Source organism: Pomacea canaliculata, linkage group LG9 (genome assembly GCF_003073045.1).
Source record: "Pomacea canaliculata isolate SZHN2017 linkage group LG9, ASM307304v1, whole genome shotgun sequence".
In the NCBI taxonomy this organism is placed as follows: domain Eukaryota; kingdom Metazoa; phylum Mollusca; class Gastropoda; order Architaenioglossa; family Ampullariidae; genus Pomacea; species Pomacea canaliculata.
This window is the reverse complement of record NC_037598.1, coordinates 11,099,772-11,125,583: the sequence shown is the minus strand read 5'-3', so window position 1 is coordinate 11,125,583 and position 25,812 is coordinate 11,099,772. Positions and strand designations below refer to the sequence as shown.

The following is a 25,812-nucleotide window of genomic DNA, read 5'->3' as shown; positions in this document are numbered from 1 at the left end:
CGAGTTCCCCACGTTACCCCAAGGCAAAGACTTCCTCACCTCTGTCCAAGAGACCATAGCTAAAAAGCGAGAGTATGTCGTTTCCCCTGAGTAAAATGGGGACCTCAAGGCAAGGCATCTTGTTTCCTTAGTTATTAAGCAGTATTGAGAAATCCCACGGACGTGGCTTTATATTCATTCAGGGCACCTATGCCACTGTTTTATTACAAACTTGTATACACGTCTGTGGCTGTACCCAATGCGCTACCAGGCGCCCTAACTCACCGAGATTTTGGGAGACTGCGGTTATAGCCCTTGAAAGTAGCCCATACTCTAAAGGTTTTAGGTAGTTGTCCTGCTGAATGTTTTGAAATCCATTCAATTATAAGTTTTTATTTATTTATTTATTTTATCTGAGTAGATTTAAAGATCAGTTTTATCTCCAAATATTGCTGTGAAGCTATGACATATAACCTCTGACCTCTTACTTTCCCGCGGTTTATACCGGCAACTCCGCGCGAAAAGAAACAATGGCTGTAAGTAGACAGTAAAAGTTTTATAATCTGCATGTAGACGATCCAGAATAATTGTAGTTGTTAAAATGTGAGATCTTTTTGTCCTTGGAATTGTAACGAAGTTGGACATTGCATTTGATTTCCCTGAGCACCTTAATAGTAGTCAGCGTAGCGGTGACATCCAGAAAAGTTGGGACTGCCAGCACTCACTATTGTGTTTAACATTGGTTAAATCTCTAAATACGGGGAAGTATTAGTTTTAGATATTAAATGATTTAGATTTGTAAAGCCATCCCATTACCATCGGAAATCAACGTATGGCACAAAACCTTTTTTCCCTCCCACCAGGATGATACATCTTCAGACCCGTTTTCGACAGCTACAAGCCCAACCAGACAAAGTTCTAGGCAAGACCCGCTTACTTCAAGTCCTGGACGAGACCTCCCACCTTTTGAGGACGAATCCGAACTCCTTGGAGGGGAACAAGATCCAGAGGAAGAAGAAGATGGGGAGGAGTTGTTTGGAGATCAAATGGAGCAGTATGTGTAGCAGTGCTTGATACTATAAATGTATTTTCCACCCAGTGTTTCCAAGTCCAATATATAAAATGCAAAGAAAACGTCATTACACATATGTTAATAGTAATATAATGCTTTATCAGTTTATGTCATGTTTTTTAAAGTTAGGTAACTTTGGCGACCCTTTGCTTGAGCATACAGGTTTTAATATACATGCTATGCGTTTTTTAAAAACAGAGATTATCGAGCTATTCCAGCTCTCGATATATATGAAAACGAAGGACTGGATACAGATGATTACTCAGACATATCTGAAAGTCAGCGTCAAGCTGCTGAGCGCGAGATGCGTCAGCGGGAAAAAGAGGAAGGCATTGTTCGAGGACGCATGCGACGAGGCTTTATCTATGGCAAGTTATCTGTTTATTCCTTTATCAGTACTGTCAGATCAGATGTCTGCTTTAGATTCTTTGGATCCAGGGTGGTTAGTTGTGCTGTGACTGGAATGCCAGTCTCCATGACACTGAAAATCAGGTGTTGTGGACTTGTAGTTGGGCTTTCGGGATGTGACACCAGTGTACAGTGTTCACTAGTAATGGTTTTCTCTAGGTTTTGTGGATTCCTCCATCTTGTGTATTTGTTGTGTGAGTGTAGGGGGTGTTAATAAAATCATAGTTTCTTTGTGTACCAGCTCTTCTTTTAAAAATTAATTTTCATCTATTTAAAGGTGGGTTGTACAACCCCCCACATGCCATATCTCCAAATGCAGTAATCAGGTTGTAAAGGTATGCATATGAAGAACTTAGGGTGAAACAGCTACTTGTTTTATAGATCCTGAAGATGTAAAAGGCATTGGTGATTTTTCTGATGGTGCTTTATGTGCAATATTTTCAGATGAATCAGATGACGAAGACAGACCAGCTCGTAAGCGCCGCCTGGCAGAAAAGGCTGCAGAAGGTGTGGCAGGGGATGAAGATGAGGAGGTACTGTTAAAATATACACTAAGTTTTTTGATAACCTTATAAATCTCTCCTTAGTGATAAATAAGGCTCCCTAGGTGCATAACAGTATAAAACAGTTGACACCATATAGTTGATGAGGAGTGGTGTCCTCACAAGACACTCATTAGCACCAGTTTTATCACCATCTGTAGTAAATTTGTATATGTGTGTGTATAGAGACACCCTTTGTAATGAGGGAATCAACTGCATATTACTGTTTTCCACAGGTCCTGCTTGTGATTTTACAGTTTTGTATTCATTATCCAGGACATTTTGCAAAACAATGGTTTGCAGAAATATAGCTTTATATTTAATTTTTGATCATTTGTGTTTTTTTTCTGATGTTTGTACACATCTAGCCATGCTGGGAAGAAAAAGGTATTAAAAGCGTGTGATGAAAATTTTGCACAACCAAAAACAAAAACCAAACATTACTGCCATATGTTGAGAATATTTATTTGAAGAGTGGTGTACTATTAAGTATCTCATGTCACATTGATAGTTTAAAATCAGTTTTAATACTGTTTTCTCTTATATCAGATGATTGAGAGCATCGAAAATCTAGAAGATATGAAAGGACATTCTGTGCGAGAGTGGGTGGCTATGTTGGGTCCAAAGACCGAAATAAAAAACCGGTTTAAGAACTTCCTGCGGACTTATGTAGACCAGAAAGGACACAGTGTGTATCGGGAGAAGATTCGTCAAATGGTTGAAGGTGAGGTCATCCGCATAGTATAAGTTCAATGTTGAAGCATAAGTAATAAAGACACCATGAAGCTTGTAACATAACAGGCCTACTTATCAGCAGAACTAATTTGAAATATGTTTCTTACTTTTCCATTACTTCTTCAAAGTTTAAGAAAAAAACTGCACCTGTTCTTAGTCATAAGCTTAATTTCTTTTTATTTGGGAAACCTAATGTGTATAGGTCAATTATTTTAAACATTTAAGTCACAGTTACTGAATGAACCTACAGTAAAACTAGCAGGCTTGTTTACCCCTAAAGGAAGTCACTTGTAGTTGAAATCATCAACCTTGTGAGTTTCATTATTGAGAAATTGTTCATGTAGGGAAAGAGAAGGATGTCCTGACATTTTTTCAAATGATCCCTTGAGCAACAACTGTTCTTTGAAAGCTTGTTCTATCAAAAGTCAGATGCATATTGACAAGAATAGTTTTTCATTGTGACCCATTGCTGTTTAGATTATCATAAAAGAGTATCATTTAAAATAAAAAACAAAACTGGTTTCTTTTCATGCAGCCAACAAAGAGAGCCTGGTAATTGACTACAACATGCTGGCATCAGTGGAACAGGTATTGGCATACTTCCTGCCAGAAGCACCTGTGGAAATGCTGCAGAATTTGGATGAAGTAAGTTTTCAATCAAGATTGTTGCAGAAGTTGCTGAGATAATATATAGATTTTTTCTCCAGTAAACTAGAGATAAATACCACATAAACTGCAGATGACATGAGAAACTTTAACTTACTGTTGTACTTTTGAAGTGGTGAAAGATCTCCCAAACTGCACTTTAATTTACAGGTCTATACTTAATTAATTTATTTAAACTAACTAATAGTGTTGATGATGTTCTGTGCTGAATTCAAAAGGCCTTTGCATTGCTGCTCATTTGTCAGTTATAAAATTATGTCCAAGTGTGTTACCAAAAAAATCTATATGGGAGGGATATTCCAGAGCAAGTGAAACAACACTGGAAAAAATGTAAGCACTTTCTTGTTTTGCAGGCAGCAAAAGAGGTTGTCTTGGGCATGTATCCTAATTATGAGCGCATTGCTAAAGAAATTCGTGTCCGCATTGCAGAGCTTCCTTTGATTGAAGATATACGGTCTCTCAGGTAAATGTTGGCACAGCTTTTGTTTGTTTAGCTTGGAACTTTTGGTATGAATGAGTCAAACCCTATTTTAAAATCAAATATTTGTTCACAAATGGTAGCATTGAGTAGATGTCTACCACTGAACAGGGAGGATTTAGATTGGACACAATAATAATGTTCTGTTAAGGGTTTTTAACAAGGTAAGGGATGTACTAATCATTTGTGTGATTTTTATTTTATTTTTATTCAGGCAGCTACATCTTAATCAGTTGATACGCACAAGTGGAGTTGTGACAAGCGCAAGCGGGGTGTTGCCACAGCTAGCAATTGTGAAATATGATTGCAATAAATGTGGCTTCATTCTTGGGCCTTTTTACCAGTCACAGAACTCGGAAACACGGCCTGGAGCATGTCCAGAGTGTCAGTCCTCTGGGCCTTTTGAAATCAACATGGAACAGGTAACGGCATTGGTTCAGACTAGAATGACGTGTGTCTGTGTTCTGAAAATAGTTTTTTTTTTTTTTGTTTTGTTTTTTTTTTTAAATTCGAGCTTGTGTTGTCATTTTTCAGTAATAAATGTATTACGTAGCATCATTTTCTACTTAAGAAATTGGAATGTCTCCCCTAAAACTTTGAATCATATTCCTTTTAGGTAAGAGGCTGTAAGTACAAGTATGTTTACAGTACAATATTTCAAAAAGCATTTTCAGGTTTTTTTTTGGTTTACTTCTTAGCAAACATGATTTATTTGGCTTCACAGACTTTGTACAAAAATTACCAACGGATCACCATACAAGAATCACCGGGCAAAGTGCCAGCTGGTCGTCTTCCTCGCTCCAAGGATGCTATTCTGCTGGATGACCTTGTAGATACATGCAAACCTGGAGACGAACTGGTGAGCTGAAGATTGTGATATACTACAATGTGGATTTGTAAAATGTTTAAACTTTTATAAATTGAATTCACCATAACTTGACAAAAGTGTCCACCACTTTTGTCTGTTTCATGCCCAGAGTTCTAGCTGCCTCTATATATCTCTCCAACCTGTTTTCATTAATTTTGTTTCTCCCTTCATTTGAGCATCTTGGTTGGTGTAGGTATCATTTTTATGCTCCATAATTAATTTTGGTTCATTGATAATTTTTATTAAGGTCACTGTGGCCCACGGTCCTTTCATGTGTTTATTTTATGATAAACAGGTCTAAATTGTCAGCCAATTATCTTTTTCTCTCTGTATATCCTTACTTTGCTTTAGAGTCGGTGATTATAGATAGAATTTGCTATACCCTGGGTTTTGAATGGTTGGTTTCCCTCTTTCCTTTTTTTCAGCATTATTTGAAATTTTTTGTACTCTTGCATCTCCATTTGACCATTCCCTTGTTTTAGTTATTTCTTTTGTTTGTATGATACGGACTGTACAGACAGAAAAGACATTGTCAGCTATTACTGGGGTGGTTTGTGGCACAATGGTGAAAATGCCTGTCACCACGACTGAGAATCTGGTGTTGTGGGTTTGTATCTCAGCTCTGACATAGCTCTGTCTGCATGTGACTCCTGTTTACAAAGTTGACAACTGGTGTTTTCCTCGAGGTACTCTGGTTTCCTCCACCATGTGTGTAAGAGAGAGACTGAAATAGTCATTACAATTTGAATGATGGTGAATGAATATGTAAGATACATTTGATGCCTGCTAAGTGTGTGCTTATGCAACTTTATATGTGTAAATACCTTGAACCCACCTTTATGTGTGAATTTGAATGCTGTTCTGTTATTCTAGGAACTGACAGGCATTTATCATAACAACTATGATGGGTCTCTGAACACTGCCAATGGTTTCCCAGTATTTGCCACAGTCATTCAGGCCAACTTCATCAGCAAGAAGGATGATAAACTGGCAGCCAACAGCCTCACAGATGAAGACATCAAGGCCATCATCGCTGTATCAAAAGATGAGAGACTTGGAGAGAGGGTAATTAGTCATTTCATATCAACATGTGCAAATGTGTACATATTTGTGGTGGATAGGCGTTTCTGTACAAACTTGTACTTCCTCCCAACATACAAAACCCATGAACATAAGTTGAATTTTAGAATTCATGCACGTTTTTCATATAGCAGCATTACTAAGGATTGCAAAGACCTCTTGTTTCCAGTGCATTTAAAATTATTTTGTGCACTTAATTTCCTTTTACAAAAGAATGAAAAAAGTAAAGCATTTTAGTGTTTTGTTTTGGTCTTCAATTTTTAAAACTGCGTTGTAGCTTGCCTTATTCTTATCACTTGCATAGGCCTTTTTCCCATAAGATAACATAACCTAGTGTGTACAGCATTTTTGTGTTGACCCTTATAGTTTTGTGTTAAATCATACTTTACAAAAGCACTATTTTTACTTCCTGGATTTCAGATTTTTGCAAGCATGGCTCCTTCCATATATGGTCATGAAGAGATAAAGCGAGCTCTTGCATTGGCATTGTTTGGGGGAGAACCAAAAAACCCAGGTGGGAAGCATAAAGTTCGAGGGGACCTTAACATTCTTATTTGTGGAGACCCCGGCACAGCCAAATCACAGTTTCTCAAGTACATTGAAAAGACAGCACCACGAGTAGTCTTCACCACAGGTCAAGGTGCGTCTGCTGTGGGTCTCACAGCTTATGTACAGCGAAATCCTGTGTCAAAAGAGTGGACTTTAGAAGCTGGTGCTTTGGTGTTGGCTGACAAAGGAGTGTGTCTTATTGATGAGTTTGACAAGGTAGGGAATCAAATAAGGTTGCAATATTTAAACAGCAATTGTGCAATCTGTGATTCATTGCACTGTCCTCAAAAATGTTACCAGAAACATTCATTTATACCAGATTCTACCATGCAATATTCAAACACCACAGATATGCAAGGTTATAGGTCATGTCTTACAATTGTGCAATTGTCGATCCAGTCAACATAACATGATCATTTCAGTAGCCAGGGATGCTGCCAACCCCAAGAAAGAATAACTTTGACCTTGTTACTCATCTGGGTGCCTTTGATCAGCTGGTCTCCTAATTTCATGACTTAGCTCCCTACCTGTGGGAGCTGTATTCTTCAGTCAAAAACCTTGGTTCACAGCATCAAGATGTAAATACACTATTTCCAAAGCGTTGAGAAAAGAAGAGCAGCCTTCATTTAAATATCTTCTGACTGGGTATGCCATTTTAACATGAGTACGCCATCAGAAAACCCAGATCAAGAGAGCGTCAACTTTCATATCTTTTGGCTTTGTGGCAGTGCTTCAGTGCCCGTGTTTTCTCAAATGCAATGGTGGAAAGAATCTTAAAGAGAGGTAGCCCTCTGCTTTAAAAATCAACACCACCAAATAAATTATCTTCAAGAATTGGTGCCTGTCTCAGATCTCCTGAAGCTTTTACTTGCCCTCACTTCATACTTTTCCTGTTTGGGAGAAAAGATTGCAGTTTGTTACAATCAAGGGCTACCACTCCAACATAGCTTATACATACAGTGTGGGCAAAATTTTCTGGAAGGGTCAGCCAGTTTGTAACAACCAAACCTGTGTCTTTCCTTGATGGTTGTTAGACTTAGCTACTTTCAATAGGATCATTTGAATCCCTAAACCAGGCATCCATTAGGTTTTTAACATAGAAGCCAGTTTTTCTAGTTAGTCTAGTGACAGCAGGCAGGGTCAACAAAATTCATGTACTTTTGGCTCATTCAGAGTGTCTACATTTCAGGCCTTGTTTTCTCACCAAGAATTATCTGTTGGAATGGGAACCACAGAGCTACATCTTACAGGCCCAGGGAGAGCTTTATCTATACTAGCTCTTTCTCTCTGTATGATGTGTATCAAGTGCGTACGAAGCACAGACCATCTTTTCCTCCTGCTCCCTCCCAGCTCCAAGATCTCCCCACAGCTGATCATATGCCCTCCTGCTTTCCCAGCAGAGAGATGATGCTAAGATTTTGATTGAAAAATACAGCTTGCACGGCAAGGGAGCTACATCTAGGCATCAGGTGACCAGCAGACCAAAGACTCCGCCCTGAATAACAAGGTCAAAGTTATTCTTTCCTGGGGTTAATGTCCCTGGCTACTGAAACGATCATGCTATGTTGACTGGGTCAAGTAAAATAAAGAAAGTATGCAATTCTAAAAATTTATAAACTAATTTTACTTTAAATAAATGTCCTTTCACAGCAGCCAGCAATTAATAAAAAAAATATCTTATTTCAATAGATTTTTTTTATTATTCATGACCATTTGTTTAATCACCAGATGAATGATGCTGACAGAACCAGTATTCATGAAGCAATGGAACAACAGAGCATCTCCATTTCCAAAGCAGGAATTGTGACATCATTGCAGGCCGATGTACAGTAATTTCTGCTGCTAATCCCATTGGTGGACGCTATGATCCTTCTCTCACTTTCTCAGAAAACGTATGTTTCAGGAAATAGCATTTTCAGGCATGATAAAGTTGTTACCTCCTCCTAAGTATGCAAAACACAATTAACATACCTTATTGGCAAACTTTTCTGTTAATAATCTAGTGATGAATAATACTAATGATTCTGATGATGTATTGAGGTAAAGCAAATGTCACAAACCATTAAATGAATTGTGCCCTTTAGGAAGGGCAACAGTCATTTAAGAAGTGTGTGAGACGAGTAAACATTGCAAACATGTTTTTTTTTTTTTAATACTTAGGCTTAAGACTTCTGTGTCAAATTTATGAGTTTATTGTTATAAAACAAACTAAGTAGATTGATTTATATTTTCATGCCATAAATCTTGAACCTTTCAAAGTACGTTGTATTACAGCTTAAACCTGCATAAATAAAAGTTTGCAAATCAGCTTGAGTGATTTGTGTGCATTGTAAAGTGATCCATAAAGAGTGCTCCTGATTTTTGTGCAGGTGGACCTGACAGAACCCATTCTGTCTCGCTTTGACATTCTGTGTGTGGTTCGCGATGTAGTGGACCCTGTTGAGGTTTGATTATTTTGTCTTATGCTGAAAGTCAAATAATTTGTATATGGACGCATGCTTGCACCATGAATATAGCATGACACTGTGTCGTTGGTGCAAGCTGCATCTTATTAACAGAATGTTGTAAATGTGATATTTGTGAAGTTGTGCCATAGCAAAGTCATCGCTTTCACTGATGTGATGTTAATGGTTGTATTGGTGAAATGCCATGAGTCAAGGCAAACATGACAAAGATCTGCCACAGAAAGCAATTGAAAAGATTTTGTTGATTCTTTAGGATGAGCGCTTGGCAAGATTTGTAACAAGCAGCCATGTAAAGCATCATCCCCTGGCATCACAGACAGACAATCAGAATAAGACACCGGTAAGTGGCTTTCTTCTAGATCAGATATGTGTAGTTTGATCAACTGACAGGCAGCGAGAACTGGCGAGAGTTTGGTTTTTTTTTTTTAATAGAAAGCAAATCCAATTGAATGTTAATTTGCAGGCATATTGGCAGCTCTTGCCTTCACCACATTTCTACCAGTTTAATAACGATGATGTTGATTTGCTTTTGCAGCATGGCATAAGACATACATATGAGACAATATCATAATCATGATTTTTTTAGAAGTGAACTTACAGTCTTAATTTAGTCTTTAGATTTGAAATTGCAGGAGTTTTTTTTTTTTTTTAGTGCAAACTGGAAAGAGACATACTTTTACAATTTTATTGGAGTGCACTTTCAGTGATATGGTTGCTACATTATACACCGCATTCAAATAAAAGATTTTTTTTTTTTAAAGACCTGGGTTTTAAGACATTATGATGCAGTGATATCTCAGTTTTTGTTGACTTTTGTTGTCATCCATTTTTTCTGTGAAAAATTTGTCTCGGATTTTGTTGGCGTGCTCACATGACCTAATGGCTAACTTTGCATAAACAAAGGGCAACCCACATATCCTCCTGCTCAGTGTGGCCTTCTTTTTCATTTCAAGCATCACCCCTTGCATCTATCCAAAGAATTCCATTGGTTTCAGTTTTTTCTGTGCTTTTTTTATTATTATTATTATTATTGATTGCCAGTGTAAATTTTGGTCATTTGCCATTGAGCACATCTATTTATATATAAGCCGCGCCGACACCTTTTTAAAATCTGTATTTTTTCCACAAATAAGCTGCACTGGTTAATAAGCCGCAAACATATAGAACATGAAAGCTGCATCCCCCATATGCATTTCATCTGGTTTTTGGCATGATGAGGTTGTGTGCTTCAGCAACTGATTTGAATGCTTCAGTTGTATGTGGCTTTGATTTAAAAATGTGAACAATTAATACTGTAACAATATTAACAGTTAACACTAACAAAGTTTCCAGAGACAAGCTCTTTACATTAGTCTTTTATCTTCCTTTTAACATAAATTATTTTTTTATTGTTTCTAGTATTAAACACTATATGTATTCTCTATAAAGTGTGTTTTTGGAGTGTCCAGAACAAACTAATTGGATTTACATTGATTCACATGAAAAATGCCTCTGTTTTTGTCAGTTTTGGATTGGTGATTGATTATCGACAAAAACCAAAGTTTAACTGTACTGTTCCAAACCACACTAAAACAAAATATTTCTTCTTGTAGGCTCACAGCTATGAGAGTGACTTGTCAAGCGACATAGAACCCTTACCACAAGAACTGCTAAAGAAATACATCATTTATGCTCGGGAGAAGGTTCACCCACGCTTACACCAGATGGACCAGGATAAAATTGCCAAGATGTATGCAGATCTTCGCAGAGAATCCATGGTAGGCACAGAAATTTTAAGTTAATGAACTCATCGGAACATCAAGTTGTGCATATTGTTCATACCTATCTGATTGAGTCTGATTCTCGTTCTGCAATATTGACTGTGCTAAGCTAAGTGAAGAGCTAATAATTTTTTACTGAACGTTTTTTTTTTTTAATTGCTTTTCCATATCAATACTGAAAGATTGAGTGGTGGCATCTATTGCATACCAGAATGGCAAGCTTATTACAACAAATGTTCTTTGCAGACCCTTTTGATCATGGGACATCAGTAATTGGCAGTTGCCAACGTGCATTTCGTCTTATTTATAAGTCCACATAAATTTTTTGCAAAGATTATATAGATTTCATAGAAAAATACTTCTTTAACTTGAGTTTTGCAACCCTGTAGATGTAATACTGTTATCACATAGTGATTTTCAAGTTATGCACTATATGCCTTTGCCTTTGATACCAGGCTACAGGCAGCATTCCTATCACTGTTCGGCACATTGAGTCCGTGATCCGTATGGCTGAAGCACATGCTCGTATGCACTTGCGTGACTATGTCAATGAAGATGATGTCAACATGGCCATCCGCATCATGCTGGAGAGCTTCATCAGCACACAAAAGTTTAGCATCATGCGCAGCATGCGAAAGGTATCTATAACATCTGTATGTGGTTTTGTTTTCATTATCTTGGAAACAACAGTTTTGATTCAGATAACAAAAGTTCACTTCATGTCCTTCAAGTGTTATGTTATTGCTAATCTTTTGCAAAATACCCTGCCATATACAGCTATATATAAATCTACGAAATGTATGCTTTGCTTTTTCTTTGTTGTACTTTTGAGAGACAGCTGATGTTGATTAATCCTTTTTGATATCACATCAGTATTTGTGATAAGACCGTATTTTTTTTTAGAGATTAACACAAATGTGATTTATATGGTTTGACATTCTGATTTTTATGTTTCGTAGACTTTCGGGCGCTACCTTTCTTTCCGCAAGGACTCACACCAGCTGCTGCTGTTTTTGCTAAAGCAGCTAGCTCAAGATCAGTCTGCATATCAGCGAAGTCGTTATGGCACACAGCAAGACCAAGTTCAGATATCAGAGAAAGATCTTGCGGACAAGGTTGGTGTATATCTTTTATTATGATTTTAGAAGCTTTATTTAACATCTTATTATTCTTTGAAAACATACACACATGTTAAACAGCTGAAAGAAAAGACATTCACTTTTATACAGTTTTTTTTTTTAAATCGCATGATTGCTTTCAGATAATTTTTCAAGAAATTAAGAAAGGAAGAACCAACTACACTGGTAGTGATAGTGAATGGTTGATGCAAAGCTTTTCTTTACTTCCCTTTTGGCAGGCTCGGCAAATCAACATTCACAATCTGACATCCTTCTATGAAGTGAATTATTCAAGGCCAATCATTTCACACTAGATTCCAAGCAGAAGCTGATCATACAGTCATTCTAATTTGTCACTGGTGGTGAAGGAAGATGTTCAGAGTCCATTTGAAATGAGTGACAAGCAGTGGCCGTCACATGGGACCATATTCACAATATGTTCCAAGACTTACCAAATGCTGTGTCTAATGGCAGCCAATGTGAACAGCTAGTGGAGGACAGTTCTGTAGTCAGTACAGGGACAAAGGGAGATAAGTACGAGACACGTTTGTGCTGTTGGGTTTCATTGTGCTATGGCCCATTCCTGCTTGACGTGTTTTTAAATGAGCCATCTATTTAATTCTCCACCTTAATTTTCAGGCAACAATAATTTGCAAATGCTGAATCTGTGGTTGCCAAGACACAACCACATGCTATAATTGAACTAACCAAGAGTATGAAATTTTGTAATTGCATGAGCTGCATTTTGCATGTTAAATTTAAATTGTGACAAAATGAAAATGAATTTTCTGTATATATTATATGTAAAGTTATTTTTAATAAAGATGTGTTTATTGGTAGATGCTGAATTTTTAAGGAGCTCTGCGTGTTGCAAGGAGTGTTAAGTATTGTGTTAAAATTGACATCCAGCAGAAAAATAATTTTATTGAATCTGCAAGTATAGTGTGTATACATGCTGTGCTTTTTTTTCTGGAAAGAATTTCTTTACTCAGGAATGTGGCAAATTTCAACTGTACAAATCATCATTTTCATCATGTTACACAAAATGAAGAAAAGAAACAGTCTGAAATTGACATTTTTATTTTTACCATAACATTGACCAAAACCCGAAGAAAATAAGTTGACTCAAAACAGCTTATAAAAGGCTATCTGAACCACCATTGATACACCAGGACATTTTTTACAACTTGGAACTTGTGCAATCTTTCCCATGATAGCTGTGCAAAACTATTTCATTTGTATGCACGTGGAATGTATGCATAATTTAATCACTTTTTGCTAATTTGTAACAAAAATAATAGAATCACAGGATCTGTTCTCCTTGCATTGGGATTGCAGGGTTTCCTCCAAATCAGGTTGCTTTTTAAACAACTACATTTAAAAACATTTTCCAATTTTGAAACCGAAAGAAAATGTATGTACAAAAGAGGTATTTTATTTATATGTAACAAGCGTTACATAGGCACGCTAATCTGTACACAGGAATTCCACAGATTTTAATGGAAAAAACTTCAGATGATGAAAGTAACATTTAAATGCCTCTGTTGCTTATATTCTAAAACTGTTGGTAACACACCTCGTGTGCATGCTAGTTTGTTTTTTTTTAAAATAAGTTCTTGCCATAGGAAGTTGGGATTCTGTGAAAGACCTGAAATTTAGGCTTCCTTTTCACAACTGCTAAAAATTTGAGCAATTTTCTGAAGGCATAGAAAATAATGAATTTCGAATAGTATAAAAGTTTTCAAAGCACACTGACAAGGTAATGAAACCTGCAACTTTCTGACAGTTGTTAGAACGGGAACTTGAGAAAGCTCCAATAACCAACAATGGAATTTTCTTTAACACTCTGAGACAAAATTATACAAGCCTTCCAGCCAAATCTTGTGGGTAAGGCAACGGTTAATAACCATTACGCCTTGCTATGCTTCTTAGAAGCAAGTACGAATGTAGATAAACATTATTTGTAGGAGTGGGGAGGGAGAAAGGTCCCTTCCTCTGTAACAGCTAACTTAACCCCAGTGTAGAAGATGGAGGATCGGGTGTCCTTGGGGATTGTCTCAGGCACGCTATTCTTTCCAGGTAGGTAGGGCTGCTTTGCATGAATTAGCCTTACTTCCCACCTGCTGCTGCCTGCTTTAGTTTTGTTGCACATAATTAAAAATTTTACCAACATTTGATGCTTATAGCACATGATTGAATTTCCCATCGCATAGAAAGGTGCATAAAGTATGCTGGGGAGCTCAAAATGTAAAGAAAATCCTTTTTTTGGGGGGGGGGGGTTTAGGGGTATTCCAAAAAACAGGGATGTGAAAACTTATGAACATTTTGTAATTAAACCAGGGGATACTATGATTACCAAAGAAATGTGACACAGGTCTTCATGCGTAATAACACGACCGCTTTTCTAAAGAAGTTTCTGAACATCAGGAATGTATTTGTTCACAGGTGTGCCGTTTTTACAAGTCGCTAAAGCTCACAAAAATTCACGGCAAGGATTTAGAAGGTATTTTAAAAAAAAAAAATTCTAAGTGGGATCTGAAATCCCCTAGCATTTTATGGATACCATACATCAAGCATATGGGCAAAACTCTGAACCTCATGCTAAAAAAGATGAATTATATAAAATATCGCCGGAATTTTGAAAACGCCTTAGATAGTTTTGAGACAAACACCTTTCAAACCTTTTTTGAAAAGGAAGTCGACAGTCCATCGTGGCACATCCGTTGAACTGTACCCCTCCACAAACGCGTTGCAAACACCGGTGGGCGTGAACCTAAATCCCGGAGTAAACATTTGCACACACTGAACGTGTGGTGATGAGTGCCGACAAATTCTTAACATGTCACGCTCCGTCTGACCCGAAATCCGATTTGATATAGTCATTTTGGTATTTAGAAAAATAAAATGTTACTTTTCTCAATTCTGCGTTTCAAAATGTTTTAGGTCTTTCTTTTTCCATTACGATCGTGAAAGTTCTGTGTATATTGCTAAGTTAGCGTCGACTGAAAAAAAATTTTCAAAAAAGGGTTGGGATGGGGGAACAAAAACATTGCTTAATTCTTTCATTTTGTTGCGTTAAGATTTGCTACGATTTCCAGCCTTTTTCCAATTAATTGTTCGCGCATGCAAACGTAGTTTCGTTAGCATACCTGACCACTTCGATTACCATTGCAAATCCTCTACATCACGTCTGTTATTTTATTTATTCTGATGAATTTCTTATCGAAACAAACTTTTCTGACGACATGGAATGTACAAAATGACAACTGACTTTCTATTTTAGGAATTTATCCTCCACACTATTTTGACTTTTGTTTATTTACACGCTATTTGACCCCACCCCCCAAATCACATCTCTCCCCACCACCATCCCACACTCTAACAATACCGCCGAAGACTTGTTGTCCATTCCTCTCTCTCTCTCCAGCCAACCATACACTAATCCACGTACCTACCCACCCAGGGTACGCCACTACCGTGAAAATCGAAACCACACAACTGCTGCTGATCAATAACTAGTGACGTCACAGTACACCTAATCAACAAATGATCGAGCTGCATCATGGGAAGTGTCATTGATCGCCTTCGCGGAGAGAGAAGCCACGCGCGTGATCAATAAACCAGAACTGGGGTGGAATGCCTTCCACTGGCAGCAGAGTGGGGTGGGGTGAGCAAACCTTAGCTCTTACGAAACGATGGCATTTGTGATGTTAACGAGAAAGACACAAATAAAAAAAAAAAAAAAGGTCATGTTACCGTGACCCTACGGTTCTCGATGGTTTCTAAACCTGCCAGGGTGTGCTGGGCTGTGTCATCAGGTCCGGACGGAGAGAGGCATTCAAGTGTACAAGATGCTTGGCCTGAAGGTTTGTAGGCACTTGGCACTCGAGTCGGACAGGACATTAAAAAAAAAATAATAATAATAAATAAGCGAGCCTGTCCTGGTTTTGAAAAAAAAAAAAATCAGAAGAAAATGTGTCCATTGTGAAAACACGCTGGCTGGCTGGCTGACTGGTCGGCGATGTTAGGCAAGTATGGATGCTTGCAAACAGGTGCATTCAAGCGTGCTATAGAGTACCATGGCAACGGGTCTCACCATAGTGAAACGGCGAATTCACTTTTCTCTCTGACACACAGACACACGGAAGCATGCATGTCGGCACGCGCAGCTTGTCACGAGATGCGAGTCTCGCAACATTTTTCTCCACCGAACTCGCACGCAGAATCTGTTGTTATCGTCTGTGTGAAAACGGGTTTGAGACGAACGGCATTTGCCCTGAAGTATTCCCTACAGTAGCTTAGCTGCAGACAACCACCCTTGCTCTCTAATCTCGTCTAAATTATTGTTGCCAACACCAGGCAACTACCGGTCCGCGGCCAGCTTCAAACAGGCAAACGTCTGTTCCAATGTCGGGTACCTACTTAGCCTGCCTTCAAAAATAAATTTAAAAAAAAGATAAACGTTAAAGTTGATATTATGAAGACACTTTTTGGGCGAATAAACCGTTCTGGACAAACACTGGTGACTCGTGTTGGGAATCTCAACACGCGATTTGTATTCAGAACACTCTAACGACAGACGAAGCTGTGATACTATGTTCAGCTTGTAACAACAAAACTTGGTGCAACCATGACAGCAGTCTTCAAGTTGCAGGCAATATCCGCTAGTAACATAGAAGTTAAAGTACATGCACACAGTAATACGTACCTAAAACACACACACACACACTAATGTACATACAAGCATAAACATTTTGCGCCATCTTCAGCGGCGTACTTTTTGTTTAAAAAGTCTTTCTATAGGCGAGGGTCAATCATGAGCTGACATATTTTAATAGTAGTCGGAACACAGATATCAGCAGCTTCGCACAGGGTTTCCCTGAAATGCTTTTTTAAAGCCCGTTAAAATAGAGAAAAATGCCCAGGTCCGCACACAAAACATCACAGTGCGTATTCAACAGACGAAAGGAGTCGCCAAGAACTCCGGAACCAGTTCCTTTGCTAAGCTTACTTAGCACGACTATAGAAAGTCTCGACAACATAAACACTGCAAGCCACAACCAGTGTCTCAGACTCTGGCCGAGACAACTACAGTAGTTCTTCACAACCACAGGAGTCGACAGGCTGGCCATGACAGACACATCTCTCTATCTCTCACACACACATGCACACAGACACACGCAATACCCAGGCCCACCATCACTGATGCTTCTCTGGGAAGTTAGGGGTGAGGAGGAGAAGGGAAGGGGATCCAATTATTGCGACGATCAGACTCATCTATATCAGGGATGCTCCAACACAATGCCTCAGACTTGGCTGTTCCACTTCCGACACAACATTCGAAGGCAACGACGACAGTGACGACACCTGGAATCGCATCTCTTTTAAGAGTCACTGTAATTAAAGAAGGCAGCAAAAGCAACCCCTCTTTCCTCCCAACATCAGGAAGAAAACAGCGTGAAGATGTTTCTTACCTGTCTCCTAAAGAAAGATGACAAGCGCGCAATACCTGTGTGCTTTAAGGCAACCGTGTGCTGTCACGTGAGAGCCGTCCCGCCAGGTACAAGCGGTTCTCTGCAGGTAAGCTGCAAACTCCGTTGTTCACATCACTCTGTCTGCAAACATGGCTGTGCTGCTTACCTTATTTTGCTGAACCACCACCCTACCCTCCAATCCCCCACGGAAAAACTTTCATGTACAGATGGAGACACCTCTCGGGAGACTGGCACGTGATAAAACGAGAGTCCTGCTCCCATCAGGCGCAAAAGCACACTCCTCCGGGTCCATCAAGCTAAGAGCTACCTCCCGCTACAAATACTGTTCCTGGCCGACCGGACCATGTCGCTGACCACCTGCGGTGGAATGAATGTCATCATGTTGTCCTTCTCGTTCTCAGACTCGATGTTCTCCCAGGTCTGGTAGTGCAGGCCCCTCCAGCCGGCCATACGGCGGAAGTGCACGTTGGCCTGCGACCAGTAGGTCGGGAAGAACTCCAGCAAGGCGCCGTGGGGTGGCAGGAAGAGGGTGTGAGACAGTCCCGCTCCGTGCATCCCCAGCAGAATATCCGTGTCTACGATGATGGACAGCTGCTCCTTCATGGGCAGGGCGTCCAGCTGCAACCCGCGCACACGGTCGGCAGGTGAGGCGGCTGATTGCACGGCCTTCAGCACCTCGGCTTCGTTGTAGATCTTCCGGCTGACGATGCCACCCTTGTTGCGCGGGTGGGCCACGTAGTCCCGCCGCCAGATGAACAGAAAGCTGAGGGAGGTGCAGTTCAGTTTGCGGCTGCCGTCCACCCCGTGGCGGCTGAGAAAAAAGTGGCGGAACTCCTCCAGGTAGGGCACGCTCTCGCGGCCATGCTGGCTGAGGGGGCTGTTGTAGCCCATCACAGCCCAGGCCAGGGCCGAGAAGCGGGTGGGACCCGGCAGACGCCCCGCGCGGAGGACCTTCCCGAACAACACCTCCCACACCTCGTCTAGCCCGCCGCGCGGGTGCGCGTCCACCCACAGGATGGTGACGGCGTCCGGGTGCTGGTTGAAGGCCAGCATGGCGAGGAAAGCGTTGAAGTAGTCGGTCATGGTGTGGTAGAAGTTGACGTATTCGTAGCGCTGGATGGCGATGGTCAGTCCTGCCACCGTTGCCTCCGTTTTCACCGCCGCGATGTCGTCCACACACCGCAGGGCTTGCTGCCAGCTGTTGAGGTGGTCACGCTGCCCAAACTTGGCCATGGGCTTGGATTTGCACTGCATGGTGAAGAAGCCGTACTTCGGGAGAAAGACACAAAAGCAGATATTTAAAGGGCGTTCAAATGATTGAAAAAAAAACATATGCATGTATGTTGGGGGGGTTGGGGGTGGGATATGAGGCAGCCGTTCTCATTTCCTTACGAACCATTTAGTCACAAGAAACACCAGCTCATGAGACTCAGCAAGTACTCACCTGAATCATCAGGTACTCCTTTTGTTCATCCTGACCCCACACCTGATCCATCTCCTCCCCGCCCTGGGGTCCCGACCCCCTCAGCGAGGGGTCCACCACGACGTCGTACAACAGCGCCATCTCGCTGCCGTACATCACGAAGTGGTTGTCCGCCATCCGGAACGGCTTGGTCAGCCAGTGACACAGAGGTTCCCCCGTCAACGCCAGGCTTTGACCGAAAAAGTCCACCTGCCATACACCATCAAATTCTGACTAGTCTTTGGCCGTTTTAGTGTCGATTCATGTTGAAATGAGCAACTGGTCATTAGTTTAGTTAGTTTAGACCTTGTTACTCCTCGAGGAGCATAGGGGAGCAACAGCACAGTCGAGTATGCTAACCACCCGGCTGTACGCAGACTGGATGTTCCCACTGGACACTAATCAAAATAAATAAATAAGAAGTAGGTCCACTAAACGCGATAACATGCTTTTCACTCACCACGTGAACCGTTGGACAGCCGCTGGCGTTGTGGGTGCCGTTGACCACGGGTGGTTCATCCAGGACCGGGTGCGTGTGGTTGCTGTCGTACTCGTGTCTCCTGAAGACCGCCAGCTCCGCAAGCTTGGGATTTCTTTTGACAATGATGATGTCGTCGTCATGGTGGCCGTGAGAGACCTTGTGGTGGAGATGGCTCAGGTGATCAACATCCGGGACCAGCAGCTGCTCAGTTACAGCACGAGATCATGAGATCAAAGTTGGCGAGTTGAAATGTCAGGCTGAGGTTAGTGTAACAACGTGTTATAGTAGAATGAAACGAATTGATGTCTTATATCAGACTGAGGTGAGGTCACGTGTTATATCAGACTGAAATGACGTGGTGTGTGAGATGGAACTCACCTCTAAAAGAAACCATATGTTACATCATAACAAAGTCATTTTTGTAATGTTACAAATATTTGTTACTAGAAAGGGGAAGACAACACAAGCTGAAGAAGAACTACCCTTGACTAGATGATAGGGCAGCAAAAAAAAAAAAAAAAACAAAAAAAACAAAAAACAAAACAAAACCCGAAAATACGACTGACAAAGACAGTCCTAGTAAAAGGATCACACACTCTTAGCCCCAAACCCATGTGGCTGGTAGGTCAAACCCATGAACTTTCCTTCATTTCACAACGCTAGGGTCATGTTACAAGCGGGAGTGTATGAGAGGGGGAGAAATTCATCCAATACAAGGCTGAGGTCAAAAGAGCCAATGAAATGCCTAAAAATGTTAATGACAATAAAAAAATACAGAAGAAAATGATAAATATTTTGGGGGTTATGGTTAAGTGTAGAGGTAGGATTAGATTTTTTTTCTCTCTTTTTTAAAGACTGAAATTTCTGTAAGAAACTACTTTAATGCTTATACATTCATTCTCATCCAATCATATTATCGTTGTGATGTGGGTAGTCTACATTAGTTGCAACTATAACTAGTCAAAGTCTGTGGGGTCCTGTAGGAAGTAAGTTCTACCACCTACATCTACAGCGCTCATAAGCAAAGGTGGCGATGTCTTTGTACATGGTGGGCAGGACACGGGTCATGTGTAGATATACATCTGTACACGGGTATTGACCTCGACAAGAGGACTTGCCTTTGGGATGCTAAGAAGGGTTTTGTGCTGTCAGGGCGGATGAACTAAAGGATCACTCTTGCGGAGAAGGTTTTACAGCAAAAGCAAAAGCAAGCACCAGAAAGAGGAGAGCAACGCATAAAAACTCGTTCAAAAGTCGCTGTCACGTTTCAAGAGGTTTTATTCTTCGGCCATCCTAAATGGCAATAAAGAATACAGTAAAAATTACATAAAATCTCATATAAAGTACTCGGCAATCTCTTTCTTTCGTAGAATAACAAACTTAACAAAATCTGACAGACACACACGTTTGTTTTTCTAACTCAAACATAAATCTTGCATAAAATATTTCGTATAAAGTACCTTCCCCCCAATCTCTCTCTCTCTGGCTATCTATCGCAGAATAACAAACTTGACCAACCCTGACAGAAGTCTAATCACTGGCATATATTTTCATTACTCACTTCCCTCGTTCTCTCTCCCTCCCTCTCACACACACATAGCTGCACACATCACTAGTGCAATCACATTCGTACATAAAGCAGTTATCAAGAACCTTTAACAAACACACCAACCGACACAGCTCGCAGGCTATCTGATCATCTAGATACTGTCCTCTCCTATTATGGCAAACAGACCAGCATCCTAATGTTATATGGCGGAGTGAAGGACATGTCAGCGAGCATTTATAGCTTTAAATCTTTGTTTCCAGTCCAGAACATTCCACAAAATATTAAAAAAAAAAATTAACAACCCGAACTAATATTAGACACACACACGCTGCTTGGAGGTAATTGCAAGATGTTTTCCTTATTTTCTTGTTATCAACTTGAGGAACAAATATTGTCGAGTCCTTCACACTGTCATGTAACAGTCAACATGGATACCGTGTTTCCCCGAAAATAAGACCTTATTCAAAAATAAGTCTTCTAGAATGATTTTTCAGGATTCTCTGTGTGTATATATATATAACCCTACCCCTAATATAAGCTCCAGTTAAGATTGTCAGCCAGACAGATGGATTTCATTCGTCCTTTGAAACACACGACAGACGTACTGAATTATAAAGTAATGATACTAATATATAAATAAATTACATGAGTTGTCACGATGTTTCCCATGAAGATGGCATGACTGTATTTGAATTAATGTAGGTTTTTGTGCTTAAAAAAGAAATCCCCTGAAAACAATCCCTAATACCTCTTTTGGAGCAAAAGTTAATACGAGACCTAGTCTTATTTTTAGGAGAAACACGGTACTGGTCTAATTAGGAAAAAGCTTGCGACAAGAAGTTGCCTACAATTAGTTTGCAAGCAAAAGGTGCAAAAACGATTGCTGCATTTTCACACTGTGTTACATGGGGATGGTCTTTGTACTGGTGCAACTCATACTTGTTTGAGCATAAAAATCCTAATCTTATCTACAATGAAGAAATGAATACGCACGTAATTGTCGTGGTCGACCCAAAACAGCACAGAAAAAGTGAGACACATTTAGCACCATGTTTACACCAACAAGCACATACAACAATACGTGAGCATCGCAAAGGTCTTTACCGGACAATCAACAGCAAAAAAAAAAAAAAAAAAAAAAAAAAAAAAGAGAGAGACCAGAGGAATCTCCATCGTTGGATGCAAAATTTAGAATTCCGGAATCAGGTGTTTGCTTTGTACAGACATGAAGCCTCTCCTCGTGTTGACAGATGATGTAACTATTAAACTATTTCGTGGATGTTTGCTGTGTTTGCTATGCTATTATTGTGAAATTTATGCTTAAAATTAGTTTAAAATAATTAGACTGTCATGAACCAGAAGAGGACGATCCAGGCCACTGAGTATACCTGGCTGTGAGGGAAGTCTTCTTTTATTATATTCAAATTTCGCTGACCTGATGTCAGGTCGCTCTACTAGTATATTCAGTATGACAGGTGACTTGTAATACTCAGCTTAACTCTTCTTTAGTTGTTAATAATAATAATTTCATATTGTATAACTGTTGACAGCTGTTGTTGCGCACGCGAGAAGGGAGTAGCTGCTGGTGACGATGGGTGAGTGTGGACGACAGGATGGAAGGCGGGAGTTTTAGTCCATCCCTTCCCCCTGCAGGTTCCTCACATACACAAAACCTTTGACCTGACCTCCAGAGCGGCATTCAACAAAAATTATTTTAAATCGCGACATTTCACATTTGTAGGTACGAGGAAGCTTTTAAGCCGATGACATGGTTTGGGCAGCAGTAAGGTGTTAAAGTGATTGAAAAAAAAATAAATAAAAAAAACTGGAAAAATAATTAACGCTTGTCTGTTGGTGACAGTTGAATGTTTTTCATACTTCGCGTCTTGTCACCACACACATAGACACACGGAGAACATTGTTTGAAAAATCCAAACTTCGAAGACGGAGGACATTCCCCAAATTGCATCCGTTGATTTCGACTCTCTGATCTCGCTCGAAATGAAAATCGGATGAAAACTCGTGCGGGGCATCCCTGTGATCAAGGTGTGTGTTCTAGTGAAAACTGAAAACTTCTTAGGCAAGTCATGTGTACTTCTGGTGAGCGTGAGTAGTGTTAGTGGATATTAAAAAACTTCCTTAGCTGATGATGATGACTAATCAGCAGCAACTCTTGGTGAAAAGGTGCACGAAAAAAAAAAATGTCTGAACAGGCAGAAGACGACTGTGTGTTGAATCATCTTACCTGTACTTACAATGTTTACAAATAATTACACTGATATTATTAAAGCAGGACAAAAAATATATGTCCAAAGACCAACCTTTTCGAAATTGTAGGAGAAGATTCGTTACGAACCATGAAGGTCCATACCGCAAACAGCAGCAGCAAGAAGATCAGGTAAGTGAGGATCCCAAACCGGAAGTAGTTTTTGGTCCTTGACCGCATACGGATCCTTCGTAGCCACGTCATCATCCGGCTTTGGCGATGGTAGACCTGCTGCGTGCATTCACTTCCTAAAGCTGTACCCTCGCCCCAAATGCATGTCTCTGGTGGAGACAGAGAAAGAGAAATAAAATAAAATAAAATGTGCTCAACTTCTGGCACTGGTTCTGCATTGCTAACCAAGGAGATCTTTTTACATCCTCTTTCTTCTGAAATGGTTTAACATGGTTCTAAAGTCCAACTGCAAGAAAACATCTTTTATATTAAAATTTGTTAGTCAATAGTAAAAAAAAATTCAGAGCATATGGACAGCATATGTTAGCTTAACAAAAGACGATCTTTGCACACAAAAATGCTTTGTTGGGGGGGGGGGGAAAGGGGATAAAAATTTGCACAGTTTGCATATTTCCATTTTTCTTTAAACTGACAGGTGTGGAGTCTGTTTGCTATCGATGTTTCTAACAGTCTCGTCACTTAAAAGACACCTGTCGCAGCTTAAATTCCGGGCCACCTGTTAACAACAGTTATCGGAGAACGACTGATGTCGGCGACAGGTCAATGTTTGTGGGAGGTGATGTAAGACGACCGTTAGTTTCCACCTCCCTCCCTCGCACCTACCAAATGAATGACAGAGCTTCAGTCCGCTGTTGTATCAGGACAAATATGACACCTGAGCAGATGACTAAACCACGAGGGTGTAGAGGTGGACCTGTCTGCCGAGACCAACGCTTAGCTTGCAAAGTCTCCGCTGTTAGTCTCGGCGAGCCTAAACAATGAATGTGACTAAACCGGAAGCTTTGTACACACCAGCCTCGTTTGAGTAGTTAACTGGAAAAAAAAATTGTCTTCAAACAGTCCAGCAATACAAGTTCGTGACTAAACTAACGATTTTTCGAGCTCTATACAGTCGGCACGGAGACCAGAGTGTCCACGTGTCAACAGTTATCGAAGGAAAAGTGTCGGCGACAGGCCGATGTTTGTGGGAGATGACGTTGAAAGATGGCCGACGGTTTCCACCGAATATTGTCAGCACCTGGCGGAATTTCCGCCCGCTATCGTGTTAGGATTGATATGGCACCTGTACAGATGACCAAACTGACGATTTTACAAGCTCGATACAGTCGGCAGGGAAGAAAACTAATTTTGCTGCACCTCGCCAAACATTGAGTACGAGGCATAAATAATCACGTGTCCGAAGGACAATAAGAGGCATAAATAATCACGTGTCTAAGGGTAGGGGTGTGGAGGGAGTGCAGACTAGATAAGGTGGAGTCGTATAATCACCGATGAACGCAAAGCAGACGACAGCGGTGAGGTCAGTTATTACAACGCAAGCACCGCACCGCACTCACCAACGCATGCACACACACACACATTTACCGTGTTTGTCGGGTACCTACGTGTGACAGTCGGGTACTCCAGAGATTCACGAGTCTCGTGTCTGGCACGTCTACACAACAGGATCCACAGGTAACGGAAGACAGTAGGTGAACTCTTCACTCTCCCGCACATAATGTTCTAGAAGTACAGACTGTCGCAGCGAGAGAAAGGTTCACGAAACTTCATTTCACAACCCTCCATTTCGTCTCGTCGGCATTCTCCCACACGACCGCGATGACGTCACACGCGACGAGGGCGCGCCACAAGCTCGGAATGACCTGCCAATGACGTCACGCAGCAGTTACGTCAGAGGACAAATGGCAAAACGAACAGGGAGCATGCGTCGTTCGAAAATAAATCAACTGAACTGGAGCATGCAGCTTGTCTCGCGGTCTACCACCACATCAGGGTGATGGTGGGAGCGCTGAGCAAGTATACCAACAACACGAACGGCAGGAACAACAAACAAAATAAATAATAATTAATAAAAAAAACAAGGCGAGTGATACACAGATGATACGCGACAACAGCAAGACTGAAACTTGTGTCCTAAAACTCAGGAAGTTTCTCGAACAAATGCGTTTGAAAGATTCTGTCGTCTTGCTGGAGGAATATCTAACAAGGGAGTGAGTTACCACAAGTTGATGCTGATTGTGTAATAATAATAATAATAATAATAATAATAATAATAATAATAATAATAATAATAATAATAATAATAATAATAATACGAGAGGTATACATGTAGCACCTCCTGATGGAGGATCTCACAGCATTTACAAAGTTTCTACACACACAAAGGCAGATTAGTGAACCCAGATGCTAGGCACTTCCCAGCCACCCACCCATTCAAACAGTAAGTGGGTGAAGAAGTATCAGTCGTCGAGAGCAGAGATGGTGGGGAAAAGATAAGTTATTCCAACGAAGATAAGGAGAGAATGGTGTTTCTGAGGTTTCCGTCTCAAAAGACGAACTAAGAAGGTCCAAGAAGAGGACGAAGAGCTCAGCACCAGGCACCAGGCGTTCGAACTTCGTCTGCGCACTTCTTTGACTTAAAGGAATTGGTGACAAATGGCAGAAGACAATACTGTAGATCGATCCAAGAAATAATTTGAAAAATGATCATAAATAGCAACAGCAATCATTTCAAAAGTTCAATTAAGCAAGGAAGATGAACGGCGAAATAAAAAACTGCATGAAGAATTGCATGAAGAATGTATGTTGAAAGTATTTTGTAATCTACTTTAGCAGCGACAATAAAAAAGCTGTGAACTACAAGCTA

The 25,812-nt window shown here is 40.4% G+C and overlaps 2 protein-coding genes across 7 annotated transcripts in view; one reads left to right on the top strand and one right to left on the bottom strand.

Moving 5' to 3' along the window:
* Positions 1 to 383: 383 nt before the first annotated feature.
* Positions 384 to 13,215, top strand: LOC112571638 (DNA replication licensing factor mcm2-like). Its single transcript, XM_025250782.1, is given in 20 exon segments — positions 384 to 515; positions 843 to 1,033; positions 1,250 to 1,419; positions 1,904 to 1,992; positions 2,551 to 2,725; positions 3,272 to 3,381; positions 3,756 to 3,865; positions 4,095 to 4,302; positions 4,605 to 4,739; positions 5,622 to 5,813; positions 6,249 to 6,593; positions 8,106 to 8,193; positions 8,196 to 8,269; positions 8,747 to 8,821; positions 9,096 to 9,182; positions 10,435 to 10,599; positions 11,058 to 11,240; positions 11,562 to 11,717; positions 11,960 to 11,999; positions 12,002 to 13,215. Coding segments are annotated over 20 exon segments (2,667 nt in total). The 5' UTR covers positions 384 to 509; the 3' UTR covers positions 12,070 to 13,215.
* Positions 13,216 to 13,995: 780 nt separating this feature from the next.
* LOC112571639 (beta-(1,2)-xylosyltransferase-like) overlaps positions 13,996 to 25,812 on the bottom strand; it is a 35,904-nt gene continuing 24,087 nt past the window's right edge. For 4 of the 6 annotated variants that reach the window (XM_025250788.1, XM_025250789.1, XM_025250786.1 and 1 more), the window contains exons 2-5: positions 23,064 to 23,254; positions 19,138 to 19,359; positions 18,660 to 18,887; positions 13,996 to 18,484 (exon numbers count right to left, since the gene is read on the bottom strand). In XM_025250788.1, the coding sequence (XP_025106573.1) occupies positions 17,519 to 18,484; positions 18,660 to 18,887; positions 19,138 to 19,359; positions 23,064 to 23,180 (1,533 nt within the window). In that variant the 5' untranslated portion in view covers positions 23,181 to 23,254 and the 3' untranslated portion in view covers positions 13,996 to 17,518. Of the gene's footprint in view, positions 18,485 to 18,659; positions 18,888 to 19,137; positions 19,360 to 23,063; positions 23,255 to 24,550; positions 24,786 to 25,812 lie in introns of those variants that run through there. The other 2 variants (XM_025250784.1, XM_025250783.1) reach the window with 2 other exon arrangements.